Source organism: Oenanthe melanoleuca, chromosome 6, assembly GCF_029582105.1.
Source record: "Oenanthe melanoleuca isolate GR-GAL-2019-014 chromosome 6, OMel1.0, whole genome shotgun sequence".
Classification (NCBI taxonomy): Eukaryota; Metazoa; Chordata; class Aves; order Passeriformes; family Muscicapidae; genus Oenanthe; species Oenanthe melanoleuca.
In genome coordinates, this window is record NC_079340.1 from 17,175,530 (window position 1) to 17,191,878 (window position 16,349).

Below are 16,349 nucleotides of genomic sequence, written 5' to 3' on the forward strand. Positions count from 1 at the left end.
GAGTGGAATTAAATGTGAAAATATCTCTCCTCAGTATGGAAAATTTGGAAGAAAGTTTTAGTGAAATAGAAATAACCCCATAAAGGAACAAACACATCTCTGTTACATTGTGCCCTTGCAACCCAGACTGTTCCAGCATTCTGGTGTGGTATTTCCCACCTTCATTGCTGCAAATATCAGAAAATTAGATTTACAAGTTCCATCGCCTCTATCTGCATTCCTGCCCTTCTGTTCTTAGCTGTCAAAATGGCCAACAATGATTACAAACCAATATGACAGCATTTGGCACAGGCTATAAAAGTCCTTTAGACACTAATAACAATGATACAAACTGCTATCAGGTACTTCAGCCAACTTGGTTTAGACCACAAGCACAAGGTCACATATTTAATTACTGTACTTGCTTACACCAGATATGGGCACTGCCTTATTTCTACCCCAAGGCAAAGAAGACAGCTTTTTATCTATTAGCTTTCTAATTTTGCTTATTTGATTCTAAAAATCAGATTTTGATAAAGGATCACTTCTAGCTGTTTGTCCCTGACACTCCACCTGGTCTTTCTGACCGCGTGATGCAGGACAGACATCACTGTCCTCTTTCCTTCTGTGGCCTTTCCAGATACAGGTCCTAACAGCTGTACCTTCTAACCCAGATCCCATCAGGGACCCTACGGCTCAATAGAGTGTTGCTCCCTGATTCTCATTCAATCATTTTCTCAGATCTCCTTCTGATAAGATCCTAGTTTTGAGGATCCCTCTCCTGGGGTAGGAATGGGCAGGGTGCCTCTTATTCTAATTTTTTACTCAAAAAATCTATTATGATCTATCCATCATCAATAACAATACTTTGATCTTAAGTAGTCCTGGTTATTTCCCAAGAGCTGCTGGGATCCACTCTGTAGCAGTGACACACAAGCTGCAGAGAGGTCAGGCTCACTCAAGGAGGCTTTGCCTGAAGAACAACCATTTCTTTCCAAGGTCTCATGGTTCCTCTGTCAAGCCCCATTGGAATTACTTACACAATGTGTGCTGGTGATGCTGACAGAGCTGGAGATGAATGTTAGCCCGTTGTTCATGCTGACTTGTAGGAAAACCACCCTAGAGCACAAAACAGATATGTTTATTTTTAGTGTCATATTTACACCCATTGTTACCTTTACTCTGTCTGTGGTTTAACCGTTGGTTTATGAGTGTGCATGGAGAGCACATCCTGTTGAGTCAGGGCATTCTCATGGCCTCAGGCACTTACCTGCATTTGTCTCCCTCCTTGCCCAGCAGCCATCCTTTTTATGTTACCTTATTTGAGCTGGGACATATGCTCTTTATTAAAAAACCTCCATCTCACCCGGGGCAAAGGGCACTAGGACACTGAGTCATGACAGAATGCTTCAGATAACAGCAATACTATTGTAGATAGCACAAGAAACTTTTTTATCTATTTAAAGAAACCCTTCTGTCAATGAATCAGAATGTTATTTTGAGTATCCAAGCAAATCCAGAACACCTGTACTGAGATATCAACATTAGACACAGCAGAGCAAAATATAAGAAGCAACATACACAATAGCAGCAAAGAAATTCAAACCAAGCATCGCCTTTCCACCAAAATTAAAAGTTTCTCTTGAATTTAATTACCTTTTGGTCTGAAACAACAGGATATAGGAAGAGAGGAAGAATCACCATTCTGTGATTCTATGATATGAGGCCATGGTCCATAAAGACCTTTGGTTACATTGTGCTGAAGACCCAACATTAAATAGAGCTGTGCTGGCTCATACTAGGAAAGCATTTGGCACAAAGGAGATGGTTGCAATATGACACACACACACACACAAATTTATTAGTTTGCCACTTTGGGCAAAATCCTTAGCCCTTGGCTCAGTACTGGCATCTTCACCCAGAAGTCCACTTTCAACACATGCTGGAAAGCAATACTCACTGTCCAGCATCTTCTATCACTGGGGCAGGACAAAGCAAGTATGTGTCATGAACAAAAGTCGGCTTTTCATCTGAAAGGAAATTAATATAACTATCAGGGATGAAAAAAAGATAAATTGTTTCAAGCAGGCCACCCCCTTGAGAAGTGCTGACACCAATGACAGCCACAGATTAACTCAATATATTGGCAAGTACCAATACTCCCCAGTGGTGCTGATGACAAATCCAAGTACCAGAATAACCATTCATGTTGATGACAACATGATGCTATCAGGGTAGAAGTACCACAGCTAAGAATTGGAAGTTTGTCTCTGTTCCTGACAGCAGTGACCATCCATTTGGAATTCAGCTTTGAGCAGTATTCATCATGATTAACTGAAAATTGTGTGTAACCTCTACTCACACTGAATAGTCTGACCCCTCAAGTTCAAGGGCTCAAAAGTTTAGGGTTCAATTTTTGTCTACCCATGTCCAAACACAAGAGAATCCAAGGCTGCACTGTCTGAGCCCAAGAAAAAGGAGAGAGAGACAGGATGGAGCTGAAACGGAAAAAACCAAACCCAAGAGATGGTTGGTCATTTACAGGAAATGGGCAGAGAGGGGCCATGACTGATGTTATCATGAAGATCTGCTCTGCACTAGCTGCTTCTCCTGGACCCAACCTCCCCTCTGTGGCAGCATCATCTGTACACAACACACATTTATAAGAGTTTGGTGAAGACAAGGGCACACTTCCTCTCCCATCTCCCTGCATTCCCCTACTCCACAATTCAGCAGTGTTAATCCTGGTGCTTTCAAAAGTCACATCCAGAAAGCCAAGTCCTGTGAATACAGACAGGAGGCCCTGCATTGCCATTCCACCAAAAGTGGGGGAGCTGAGGCACACAAGCAGACACATCACTCCAATGACTATAGCTCAGCTCTGAATGGCCAGTAAAGCAACTGTGCTGCCAGCCTGGAGAAAGAGTGGTCTACAGGAGTCAAACCAAAGGGAATAAATGGCTCACAAAGGCTGCCATCTTATTTATAATTTCAAGGCCTGTTTACTCTTTTCATCTAGGAGAAAAATTAACTCAAGCAACAGCAGATGCAAGAGGTGTTCCTTCATGCTTCACCCACTTCAAGCATACCTGAAGACAGAACTCATTTCCCTTCCATGGCAGAGATGAAGGCATGGAAAACAGTGATATGTTTTAGAAAGGGAAAAAAAAGCCAGCATAGATCAGCATCTCATGACAAGATCTATTGCAAACTTAACCCAAGGAAAACACAGCATGGAGTTGGAATGGAATCAGAGTTGTTTTCCTCCTGTGCATTTACACGCCCAGGTCAGCACTCACAGTGTGAAGTCCAGTCAAGGTGCTAATGATTGAGGTCAGGGAAGAAAAAGCAAAATGTCTGTCTAACTGATAAACCACAAAAAACAAATCCTGGTTAAAGCATATCTGTAAGTGTAATAAATGCAAGACCACCAGAGCTGACTGACTGCAGCACCAACATAGACAAGTGGGATGGAAATGAAGGAGCAATTCATGTGTTCCCTCTTGTAAGTGAATTCCCTGCTTGGGAAGGCACCAGTCTGGCCACAGCAGCATATGAAAGCCTCTACTGTGCTCAGGCCACAAGGGTGGCATATATGAAAAAGGAGCAGAGCTCCTCTCCCCACACCAGGTTTCACTCTGCCAGACACACACAGCTTCTCAGGAATGAGAGAGGACTGCTGAGAAATTGGACACTCCATCTTTTTTTGGTCATTCAGTCCTTTGCTTGGCTGCTGAGACAGCAAACAACAGCACAGCACAGCAATGACAGGGAGTTTCCATGTTACACAGTCACTGTGATGGGACCAGCAATGGGTGTCACAGGGAGCAGAGCGTGCCTGGGAGGCCTGGCTTGATGGCAATTGTCTCCTGAACTGGTGAATAAAAACTCTGAGATCCACCAGGGGATCAAGATAGCAATATTTCTTTTTACTGGTGATGAATAAGGGACTAGGAAGCAATTTTAAGTGTCCATCTTAAAACCTGATCCCCAGTCCTCTCTTGCTGCATGCAGCACCCATGTGCATCAATCACTGCAGTGCTGCTAAGGTCACTGTGCAGCAGCATGCCCTGTGCAAGCACTCACCACAATGCTCACAGGTCACTGCATTGAATAAGGAGGAATTTCAAGCTTCTTTAAAGTGCACACCTCTACCCCAGCTCCCTCTCACATCTGCTGCAAGGACTCCCCTTAACATGGATGAGAATTGGCCCGTGGCCCATGAGGTGACACAGCCACAGTGGTCACCACAATACAACAGATTGCAAACTTACTGATAGTGAGGCTGTCATTGAGCTTGAAGCTGCAGAGTACCTGGTCAATATTTCTTGCATGATAAAAGCCGTTGCCTCTTACCACAACTTGAAAGGATTCTGTAAGCAAAAACACAGAAGATTTATGATTTATTTATGAGAAATAACTCAAATACAGCACTTCTGTTTGGAGTGACCTGAATTAAAACATGACAGTTACTGTTCTCTGTCCTGTGCCTGATATAAACCATCCACACAGGCACTCCCTCTATTCAGCAGCAATGTCCAAGAGTGCTACAGTGGCATTAGTGCTTCAGAGTCTCCTCTTGGTCTCAAGTCAGTTCCCACAAGTGCAACAAAGAACTGCAATGCCTTAAAGGTACCAAAATAAAACTAAGTCTGACTTGACTGATGTTATCTCATGGTTCCTCCATGGCTTTTGGGACAGACACTTTTGCTAACCACCTCTACCAGTCCTTCCCCCTAATCTTCATGGCAGATGGCACCAGGCTTTCAGCAGAGCTCTGTTCAGGAAGATGCTGACAGACAGAACTCCCCCCCTAAATCTCCTGTGGCTCAGAGAGAAAGCTTTGTCTCTATTATAAAACCTGGGAAAAAGCAGTGCTCCTGCCCATGCAATAACTGAGTCCATGCACAACCCCACTAAAATCTGCACTGTGTGGGAATATCTGAGGACCCAGGCACTGCCAATTTCTTTGTGCTGTTCCCCCACATCCCTGGCCCAGCAGCTGAAACCACCAGAGGCACAAGGAGAGATGTGTCACAACTTCTGTTCCTTTAGTCCTGAGGCATCTGTGATTTTTGACATTGTGATGAGCAACTATGGTTTGTTCATTCAAGCAAGCAGAAGCCACAGCAAGTTTGGGTTTTTTCACAAACATTCCAATAGCCTTTTTACTGACAAAGCAGTTTTGCATTTGAGTAAAGCCAGTTCAGGAAGGGTGCTATCAGAAGTGAGATCCCAACTGCACATGCTCTCCACTACTGGCACTACTGATCATGTTGCAGTGCACCTGAGCTTACTCATAAGCCTAGAAAGTAACTCTGTTTATTGCCAGAGAGATCAGTAACATCTGGCTGAGCATCTAATAGAAGTAGAAATGTGCAGGAGAAGGGAAGGATAGAGACAAGTAGAGGTAGGATTGCTGAGTTTGTTTAGCATGAAGACACCTGCTGTCACCATACCCCACACAGTTAGAAATAGAAAGGTCACTTGAGGAAGAAAAGTATTAAGAAATCTGGCTTTGTTTCCTCAGCTTGTCCCCAGCAAGCTTTTGAAGTTATTCCTTAGTAACCATAGTTATAGTTATGCTAACATAGTTTGCACTTCTCAGAGATCTAACAATACAACAGTTGGGTATTCTTCTCTCCTTTTTACTGTGCACAGGTGAAGCCCAACACAGAGCCACATCCCCCTTCTGCTGGGGTGAGCCTGAATTGCCAAACTAGGCACAAGATGCTACTCCAGGTGAATTGGGCTAGGCATTTACAAATTACAATCATGCACTGGAAATCCATACTCTGGTTTTCATTGTGGTAACTTGCTCTAGAGCTGGGCTCTGAACTGACAAAAGCCACAAGGTACATGGGAATCAAAGAAGATATTTTGGGAGGAGAAAAAGGAAGTATCTACTGGAGTGCATTTTGAAATGTAACATGTGCTTAGGTACCTTGCTGAAGAAAGATGATAAAATTAGAAATCTCAATGAGCACACCAAGAGCCAGATACACAAATCCAGCATCACAATTTGGCCTCTTTTTAATGAGAAGGTTTATACATCCTGGTTCTTACTGGGGATAATGAGCATCTTTTTAAACAAATGAAAATGTACTCTAGGGCAGATTCATCTGCTTCTTACTCCAACAGGAATCTTGAGTTACTCTTAGTCAGATGAATGTCTTGAGCCATTCTCAGCTGCTATGCTGAGAATTATGTGCATCCCATTTTTTTGCCAGCAGAGCTCAGAGTTATGACCAGCCCTGGGGGCTTTGCCCACCCACCAGAACTACCTGCCTGGGACCACACACTGGCAGACTTGCTTGTAGCCAGTCCATTTCACAGCAGCTTGAACACCCAGCCAAGATGACATTTTTTTCCCAATTTCAATTTTATATTTTAAAAGAAGCTTGCTAAAACAAAACTGCACTTAAATTTTTCTTCCCCTTCTCATGAATTAATGGGCTTAAAAGGCAGCAATAGCAAACACTTAATTGGTGGCTGTTTCAGTGGCTTCAAAAAGATGCCACAAGGAAGAAAATTTCAACACAAGACATCAAAGGTAAAAGCCACATCTAGAAGTTTAATCTTGTCAGGACAATTTACCTCTCCTGCCGTTCTTTTCACTGTGACTGCCACTCTGCACAGTCAGTTGTGAACAAGTGATTGGGCAGCAACCTGTCCACCAAGACAAGCTGAAAATACACATTTCAGGGAAATGTAAACAGCTGGAGCTGTGTTTGTTGCTGTTCAGAGCCTGCCCCCTCGCTGCTCTGGAGCATTAACATGTTCTGGGTGACACTCTGTTGAAATGGCTAATTCCATTTAATTTTGCGCCCTGGCTCTGGCTGCGTCCTTTTCTTCCTTAGTTACTGTCAGATCGTGGATTGCAGCTTTTGACAGGACAGCGAAGGGAAAAAGGTCAGCACTGAAACAACCGGGCGGCGCTGGCAGCGAATGGTAGGTTGAAGCTGGTGTGCGCTGGCCCTGCTGTCGGCTCCGCTTCTCTGACTCTGATGAGAAGCTGACTGCTTGCATCCACACCTGGTACTTGATGTGGCCAGTAGGATGCCACATCCAACAAAACCTTTCAATCACATCTGTGTACCATAAGCATAATCAAAGCAATGATGCTGTCAAACGGGATATGAGGCACCTCTGATTCTGCACTGATAGCCTGTTTACAGGCTGCGTGTCTTGGTCACTTTAAATCAGAGGGAACTGGAAGGACCCACTACACTGCTCCCTCCACACTGGGGACAATGAATTTGCAGGGTCAAAAAGCATTAAACATCAGATAGCTGTCACAATACGATGAGATCAATTTGTAACTGGATTTCCCAGACAACTTCGTCACAGAAAGCCAGAGTCCCAAATGGAATTGTCAACACATAGAAATTGTTCCATTAGCATTTTACTAAACCTCTGGCAAGTGAAAAATGAAGCCAAGATCACCAGCAATCACCAAGGCAGCAGTAATTATGAGAACACTTACAAGGAGTGGCTCAGACCCTGCTTTAAGCCCTGATCATAACTTGTTTCCACTGCTCCACACAAAACCTTGTGATCTCATACCAAATTGTAAAAACTATTAGCAATGCTGAATAAAGGCTAAACCAGTTATCACCTCCTCACTCAGATAAGTTTCGTACAAAAAGCATGGACAGACACATTTCAAGGCTGTAAACAGACAAGTATCTTTGCTGGAGAATGTGACAATATATTGAACTCTCTCCAAAGGTCCATTATTTTTCAATCATAATTTTGAAATGAAAATTTCTATTATGTATTTAAACAAACAAACACACACTCCCAATCTAAAAGAGGAGGAATGATGAAATTCTAGAAAATATTAGGTACTAATTTTCAGCCAGTGGGTACATTCACCAAGAAAATGTGTTGATATATTGATGTAGGTTTCAGTGGCTATATATCTTGACAGAATAATACATGATCAGTAAACTATATCTGTAATGACCTAAATTTAAAATGCATAAAATTCTGACATTCATGCAAAAAATAGTGAAGCCCATGAAGTAAAGTCCAAATGAAGCACATAAAAAAAGTGAAACACATTACATAGAGAGTGGCACTATAATTGTCCAGTGAACTGAACTCAAGATCTGGATTCACATTACCATGAAAAAAGTTGTTTAATCCCAGGAGATTGCTTCCAGGAGACAGTGCACACAGCTATAAAGATGAACCCCTGGCTGTGTTGAAAGTGGGATAATAAAGGATAATAAATCTAAGCACAAATGTAAATATTTGTAGCCTCATGCTGTAAAACCTCTTGCAGGAGGTAATTTCAGCTGTGGCTTGAGGGATAATAATAAATGTTATTGCAGGCCAGATTCTTAGTGCTAAAGACTTTAATACTTTAAATATAATGGTACACAAACAGTGTACACCATGTGGAGCTGCAGATTTGGCTTCCTCCCATTTTCAGGCTCTCTGCTGCTAAAAAGAAACCTTCAAGCATGTGGAGATTGGGCACCAAAGCTTCACCATGAACCAGCCCTTGCTTGGTCAACAGGGAGAGGGCAAACCTCAGAACTGAAGTGAAAAAAGAGCCAGGACCTTGCTGAGTCAGCAGCACTACACAGAAACTGATTCTGCCCAATTTATATTGGTCTTGTTTGAAAGCCACAAAGACAATAAAAAATTCCACAGATCCAAGTAATGTAACAATATTGTTCGTTGGTTTTTTGCTGGTTTTTTTTTTTTTTTTTTTTTTTTTAAGGCAAACTATTTTTAAAATTTGCTTGTGGAATTTTAATCATAAACTTTTTTTTTTGTCATAAACTTTTTACCTAGCAAGCTTAGCAAAAAATGAAGTGGTTTGAGCACACTATCCCTTGGAAAAAACAGAAATTTTACTCTTTTCTGAAATATATTCATTTTGTTGAAAGAATTTTTTTTCCTTGAGAATTTATTTTCTCAAATACTCCATAAAAATATTTTCAACATTCCATTTGAAAAACATTGTTTCAAATTCAACATTCCAATATTCTTAACACTGTCCCAAACAATTTCAAGAATACTACTGAAATCCCTCCTATGGGAACACTGACATTTTTATGTAGCTAAAGACATTTTTTTTTAACAGGATGGCTTGCAATAAGCTTTGCACAAAAAAACTGTCAGGTATACAATAACTAAGCAAAAATAGGAAAGTATCATTATGAAATAAAAAGCTTTAAATGTCAAAACTTTAAAACTATTTTTTAAATCAACTCCACAATATTTTTAAAAGTAAAATCATTGCTTTAAATTTTCTATGGATGAGATTTTGCATCTAGTCCATGATAATATACTTAGGAATGATTCAAGAGACACAAGGATATTTCATGTTAAATTGAAACATTCAGGGTAAGATCATATTGTGATTGACATGTGGAAATGAAGAATGAACAATTTTTCTTCTGTGATACTAAATTTTTCCCGAGTTTCATATTTTATGTTTGCAAGGTTGGCTTTCATGCATCATTGCCATTTTTTATGTGCTCCTTTTTTACAATGTACAAGGAAATGAACACAAGACACTAACACTAGAGCTAAATAACCATGCTGAAAACTGTACCTTCCAGCAAACTTATGGTGTCACTCTTACTCTGCTGCAATAGCCTCTAAAGTGGAAAAAATCACAGCAAGAGAATTGCTAACATAAACCAGAACAATCCAAGTTAAATATACTAGATATGAAAGGCATGAAATTATCAACAACTCCTCTGGGTATCCTTCATGTTTATTATAAAGAATAATGGTTCTTTCAAATAAGTAAAACATTAGCATTTTGGAAAACACAAGAGGTGTCTTGGCCTATGCAGCAAATTATATTTAGTTCAATTAACCTTAAATTTCTGCATATTTTTTGCAAAAATCTTGTTTTAACTGCTGACAAGTCCTAGCAGATCCTGGGAATGCAGTCTTTCCAGAAATTTGTGAGATATTGGCCTTATACCCTAAACCACCTCTGTCAGTCTGGCTTTCTATTACTTTTCTTGTCTCTCTCTCAGATTTTTTAAAAGGTGGTACCCTCAATTTGCTGAGTGTTGCCTCTGTCAGCCCTCCAGTACCAGTACCAGTACCAGTCTCCAAACTGGTACTCAGCCACAGCAGCTACAAGCTTATTGTCAGAATGCTTTTCTCAAGCTGAGAAGGAGCATGTAGGGCTATAGCCATGGCCTGAGAAGATGCTCTAACATATCCACAGACTTCAGCTCCAGTACCATATTAGGTATTTACTGACATTTCATCAGTGTCATTCATTTGCCTTAACACACAGTTCCTGTGGAAACTTACCTCCTGCACAAACACTGGATGGTTCAGCTGCTAGGATCTCAATGCAAGACTTCTTCAGAATCTAAAAGATACAGATAAGGGCATTTTTTGGTAACCATTTTCATCTATCTTTTATTATTGCAGGAAAGGGCACCCTTTGCTGTGTTTCAGAATTTCCAACTTACTGAATCAATGGTTCCTCTAAGGGCATAAAAGCCTCCCTTAACTGGAAAAACATGATCGATGCTGTCAGCAATCGTTGACAGCTGCAAAGAAAGACAATCATAAATCATGAGGAAAACAAAATTACAGTGAACAAAACCAGGCCCTTTCATACTTGCTAAAAGACATTGTAGTGACATGAAATGATTTATGCCTCAAGTAATTAAATAAATGCCTTCATCTGACGCTGTTACTTGTACAGTAAGTAGTATAACAGAAAAAACACAGGAGAAAACAAGCAAGTTACCTGAGTTTCATTGAAATCTTTCACTCCAACACAATAAACAATAGCTCCAAAGCTTCTGGCTCTGTTGGCCTAAAAAACCCAAGAGTTTCCATTAAGTGCAAAGCTGGATAATCAGTGGAGTCAGCAGTAAAGGTGTACAGGTTAGACAAAAATTAGTTTGGATAAAGATAAAAGTGCCTTACTTCTTGTTCTGCATAATAAAACTGAGCGTCCTGCAGCTCTCCATCCGTCAGGGCAATGATCACACTGGCGGTCCGGACTCCTGCATGAGGACAGTTCACAGCACATTGCACACACATGGCACAGGATTCAGCAGTGGGGAAAACGTCTGGAGTGAGGCAATCCTCTTTCCTGACAAATACACACAAACCCACAAGGCCAGACTCCCAGCCTGCTTTGTATGGATTTGGGGATACAGCAGCTGAAGGCCAGATGCAAGACCTGCAATGAGCCAAAACCTGTGCACCTTCAGGTCACATCTCTGGAGGGAGAGTGCTGCTCTAGCAAGGTCCACACACCAACTTCTCTGTTGTGAATAAAATAGAGCAGCTACCAAGATTACAGACAAAGCTTTCACATGGAGAACTGACTAAACAGGCTCGCAGAGAAGGGCAGCTTTCCTCTCTTTTCTTGACCAACTTGTCTCTATATAAACATTGTCCAGAGACTGTGCTAAGAGATTAAGAGATGCCTCTGCAAAAGGAGCTTTCCTGACATCCTACCTTTCCCCCAGCAGGCTTGGAAAGAGCAACCCCACTGAACGTGGCATGAAATGGGCTTCTATGGGAGGTCAGCCCTACAGTTTTCAAACAAGAACTTCCAGGCAAATCCATAGGAATTCTGAGTATATAAAACCTTAAGATGATGTTCATTAGAAAAAATAATAATTTCTTGTGATACAATATCTCATAACCCATCTTAACTTACGTAAAAAGGTTGCACAGACTGCAGATATCTATATATGCAATGCAGTATAGAATACAATGCTACCTAGAAAAATGCAACCTGTTCACAAAGTTATACCAAATTAACAGGCAAACTCTGGTTCAACCAACCATTCTGAGTCCATAGTTCTTAAGGAAAGTAACAAATACACATACATGTTACTTTCAGGCAAGCATTTGTTATTTTTTCAAAATAATCTGTTACAATTTCAAGTGTCTTCCTCCATACTGTCTGAAATTACAGATTGATTAGTTTTGACAGGTTTCTTATGCCACACAGTCCTTCCCATGTCATGTCAGACACAGACATAAATCTTAAAAAAATGACCTGCAACTTGGGGATAAAAATAGCTTGGATTCCTTTTATTTTTTTTAAATTGTACCCAGTACCCTTGAAAAATGCTGAAAAAAACTGGAGATTCTATTTTGTTTTCTTTTCAATGCTTGTTTCTTCCCTGGTAGTTTACCTTCTAAATCCAGATCTCATATACTCCTTTTCCTTCCTAATTCAATTTACAGAATACTTGATAAGTTCTTAGCTATAAACTATGAAGTAAAATTGTTTTCACTTCAGGACTCCTGATTTTACTGGCAGAAATTCTGCAACACTGTGCAGAGCTGCTGCTCTTACACTAGCAGACTATTTTAATACAAAGGCAACAATCTGTTTCTCCATCTTCCTAAGAGACCATTAGCCCACAAATGAGAACAACCTCACACCAAGGTATGAACTAGACAAGTCTTGTTAACTAACTAGGTCTTCATTCAGCACAGACAAAAACCACAAATACACTTTCCTCTCAAAATTTAGTGAAAATGCACATTTTAGCAGCTCAGAATCTGAACAAAAAGCATTCACACTTATGCAAAACTATCATTTGCAACTACATTAGTGAGAGCAAGGATGTGGGACCACAAAGCAGAGAGGGCTGAGAGCATCAGGATAGAAAGGACCAGAAAATGTGGTATTCCTGTCTCCTGGTGCAAGATGGGCAGCTCTGGCTGCTATGGTTTGGTCTGCATTCTGCAGTGGTCAGATCTGGGATCATGCTGGTCTTCTCTGATCTCAATACACCATGAATCATGCATTTAGAAGTAGGGCTGTAGTCAAAATGGAATGTGGTATTGCATAACAGTGCTCCTTCTCCAATACTTCTTTCAGCGGGTTTACTGCAGGTCATAAAAAGAACTAAAGTCCCTGTCTTGTCAATGCAGACATACAACATGAATGATACACAACACATACCTCCATAGGTTTCATGGTAAATTTGCTCATTTGCCTGCAATGAAGTGTAGAACATGGTTAGCTCTTAAGTATACCAGCAGAAAGTAAGCAAAGTTTCTATGTGTAAAACAAAGAAAGTAGGTACTGTGATGTGTACCCTTTTAAATCCTTCATGCATGAACGTGTCTCCTCCAGGCAATTCTTCCTTAAGCATGTTGAGCCCTCTTCTTATGGCTTCCCTTTGGATTGAAAAAAAAACCAAATACAAATAAACAAAACAAAACAAAACAAAAAAAATAAAATAATCCCAGGAGAACATTTTATTAGAAGTTATTTTTTTCTTTTGTTGAGATATTCCTGTACCACAGCTAGATTATGCAGCCTGTCAATCAACTGCACAGAGTGCATGCACATCAGCTGGACAAAAACAAGATTTTTTTTTTTCCAAATTCCACAATTTATGAGCCAAACACCCATGAGGGCACAAAACCAGACACAGGGTACAGCATTATGGTAACATATTTTAAAGACAGAATTCCATCCCTGCTCCCTCATTCTCATATGTTCTCAGCCAGGATAAAATTGAATTAAAGCCAATTCCAGATATTAAATTTAAACAAACTGCAGAACAAAACAGGGTTTAAAAGCTTATGACCCTGTCACAAAAATGGGACAAATTAAAACTCTGCATTGAATCAATCATCAGGACAGTCTGGATTAGGATTTTTCCATTTTAAAGACAGAAGCCAAAAGATAAGAGAACAGGATGGGAATGAGGAGAATTTCCTATCCTAGACCAGGGACTCATTAACTTTCCTGGGGCATAGATTACTCCTGGAAACAAAAGCACTTGCATGCCATGGCCCCTGTTGCACAGCTTCCTACTCCCCAAATACAGATTAACCAAGAGGATTGCTCAGGGACATTAATAATTTAATTGATCACCAAAACTGATCACCAAAAGACCCTGATTCTTGACAAGGGTTCTCATTATACTAATGGAACACAAGGCAAAAATATTCAACAGATAAGACACAGGCAGTTCAAACATCAGCTCCAGATGCCATGGGGCAATCTTTCTTTAGGAGAATAGTGAGAACCTTTCTAAACTCTGGGTAAACTCTTTGCAACTGGGTATTTTAGGTGACAACCACAGTTACAGAGAATACAGAAGTCTATATGGGATGAAAGTAAAAATCAGGAGCTTGGACTAGGGAATGTCCTTAGCACAAAAAGCACATTCTTACCCTTTTGAAGTATAAAATGAGCTGAAAAGACACACAGTGATCCATACAGAAAATAAGATTTTAGGACAGGGAACACTAATACCATATGGACCGAGGGTTCCTGTCTACTTTCCACCTTGCAAAGAGCAAATTCACCCACAGAAAAGTAAGCAAATTTCAGCTCTGCCACCAAGATACATGATGAAGACCTGAAACAAAATTCAGGGGAGCCTGAATAGTAGAAATAGTAGAAATGCAAGAGCCCTGCAGGGTAGTTGGCTTAGGACCAGTCCCTGCAGTAGAAATCTGAGGGAGTAGCTGTTCTTTCTGCTCCACAGGGTGCCCTTTACTATTGGGGCCCTCTCATATAGACAGCAGCAGCCCCAAAAGCAAAGGCTTTAAGCTGAAATGAAAAAAAACCCCAAAGACTTAGAAACACCTCAGTGACAGGGATTTGAATGTGTAAGGAAAATTAAATTTAAAAAATTACATTTCAGGGGATAGGGATTTTTTTCTTGGCATTGTCCTCAGTGGTGGTGTGGGGGTTTTTATCCATTTGTTTTTTAAAGGAACAATTTGGTTGTGAATTTGGCAACCAGAATTTTTGCTCCACTTTTTTTTTCTTAAAAGATTGTCACTTGGCTTTGCAAATCACCCCTGGCACAGATGCTGATTGCAGGCAGTCCAGGAGAGGGATGCCACAGCCTGGTGAGGTTCTGCTCCAGCACTGGAGACAACCAGCTGCTGGTGTAAAGATCAGTGCTTTGAGTCCCTTCCCAGGGCACTGGGGACCTCTCATACATTCCTTTGCTCACCAGTTCAGGGCCTGAGATCTTTTCCACAAAAACTGTCCTGACTGGGGTAGCTAAGGATAGCAAATATGTACCTGGATCCTCAGCTGGAAATGCAGTTTCCCCCTGAAATAGCACAGTAAAGAACAGACAGCCCAGTGCTGCCTTCCTCTCACTAAGCTGAAAAGAAAATTGAAATGGGACACCCAAAGTCCTTCTAAGCCCTCCTCCAGTTGGGAATGGAGGAGAGGATTTTGGTTGGTGCCACACCAAGGATCAAGACAGACCTCCAAACACTGGGTGTGGGGACACTCACTGTTTGAGAGAAGGGATGGAGGGCATTTCTGAAAATGCTGTGGGAGGTACTTGCCTGTTCTCTGTTAGTTTCATGATGGTAGTGCCTCGTGAGGAGAAAACAATGAAAGACATCCGCAACATTGGACTGAAAGAGAAGAACAAATCAGATCCACATAACATTCATTACTTCAGCAGAAATGCATTTACTAATAAGCACTGAACAAAAAAATAAATTACATACAGGAAATTAAAGTATCATTTAAAAAAACTTTACCTTATGAACTTCTCAGCTAGGCTTTCCACGAAGGAGTAAATCTCAGTCCAATGATTTTTGACACTTCCAGATCTGCATACAAAACATAACTGATTACATTAAGCTTTCTTGGCAGTGAAATTCCTTGTTCCACTTTGAATTTTAAGCCTGGCCTACCCCAGAGGTGGTTAGGGACACAAATTACATAGACTTGTGCTGAAAGCTGCAATAAGAGCCATGATGACAAAGCCCACTGACTCAAAGACAAGCAGCAAGAGATCTGAAATGGTTTACCATAAAATTTTGAAACAAACTCAGTAACCTTTCCATTTACTTGTGTTCCTTTTATAGCATAAAATATAAATATTTTCTTCTAGTTTAATTAATTTTATTTGACTTCTTTAAATTATCTGTTACCAGATTATTTGCTTTCCTAGAGCACAGCTCTGCCCTTGCACCACACAAAATCTTGAGTGGTCTATTCTCCCAGAATGCGTGGGAGAATATTTCCATGAATTACTGTTTGTTTCAGAAGAGAAAGCTTTTTGAAATAATTCTGAAGAGAAAGGCAGCACTCTTGCCTAATTTGCTGGACTAATGTTCTGGGCAGTCAAGCCCTGACTCTATTATGGATTTCTTGTGAAAACTTAGACAACTTAGTTCCATGCAGAAGACTTACACAACCATGCTGCCACTTCCATTATATAAAACTACATTATTGGCACTCCCTGGCTTTTTTTTGCCAAGTCTTAGCAGGGACCCCCACAGTCTGATGGGACTGAGACCTCAAACAGAGCCTCACACCCAGCAACCCTACAGTAAATTATAGATTTCTATCCTGCTGATCTATGCCATACACTTTCAAGACATTAACAAGGCTACAAAGCATG

The 16,349-nt window shown here is 40.7% G+C and overlaps 1 protein-coding gene across 1 annotated transcript in view; it reads right to left on the reverse strand.

The window, feature by feature from the left end:
• ANTXRL (ANTXR like) overlaps positions 1–16,349 on the reverse strand; it is a 55,911-nt gene that overhangs the window by 28,586 nt on the left and 10,976 nt on the right. The window contains exons 2-12 of the mRNA XM_056495066.1: positions 15,481–15,552; positions 15,280–15,351; positions 13,050–13,131; positions 12,914–12,947; positions 10,906–10,985; positions 10,724–10,792; positions 10,440–10,520; positions 10,276–10,336; positions 4,254–4,352; positions 1,940–2,009; positions 1,020–1,098 (exon numbers count right to left, since the gene is read on the reverse strand). Coding sequence (XP_056351041.1) covers positions 1,020–1,098; positions 1,940–2,009; positions 4,254–4,352; positions 10,276–10,336; positions 10,440–10,520; positions 10,724–10,792; positions 10,906–10,985; positions 12,914–12,947; positions 13,050–13,131; positions 15,280–15,351; positions 15,481–15,552 — 799 coding nt within the window. The remainder of the gene's footprint in view (positions 1–1,019; positions 1,099–1,939; positions 2,010–4,253; positions 4,353–10,275; positions 10,337–10,439; positions 10,521–10,723; positions 10,793–10,905; positions 10,986–12,913; positions 12,948–13,049; positions 13,132–15,279; positions 15,352–15,480; positions 15,553–16,349) is intronic.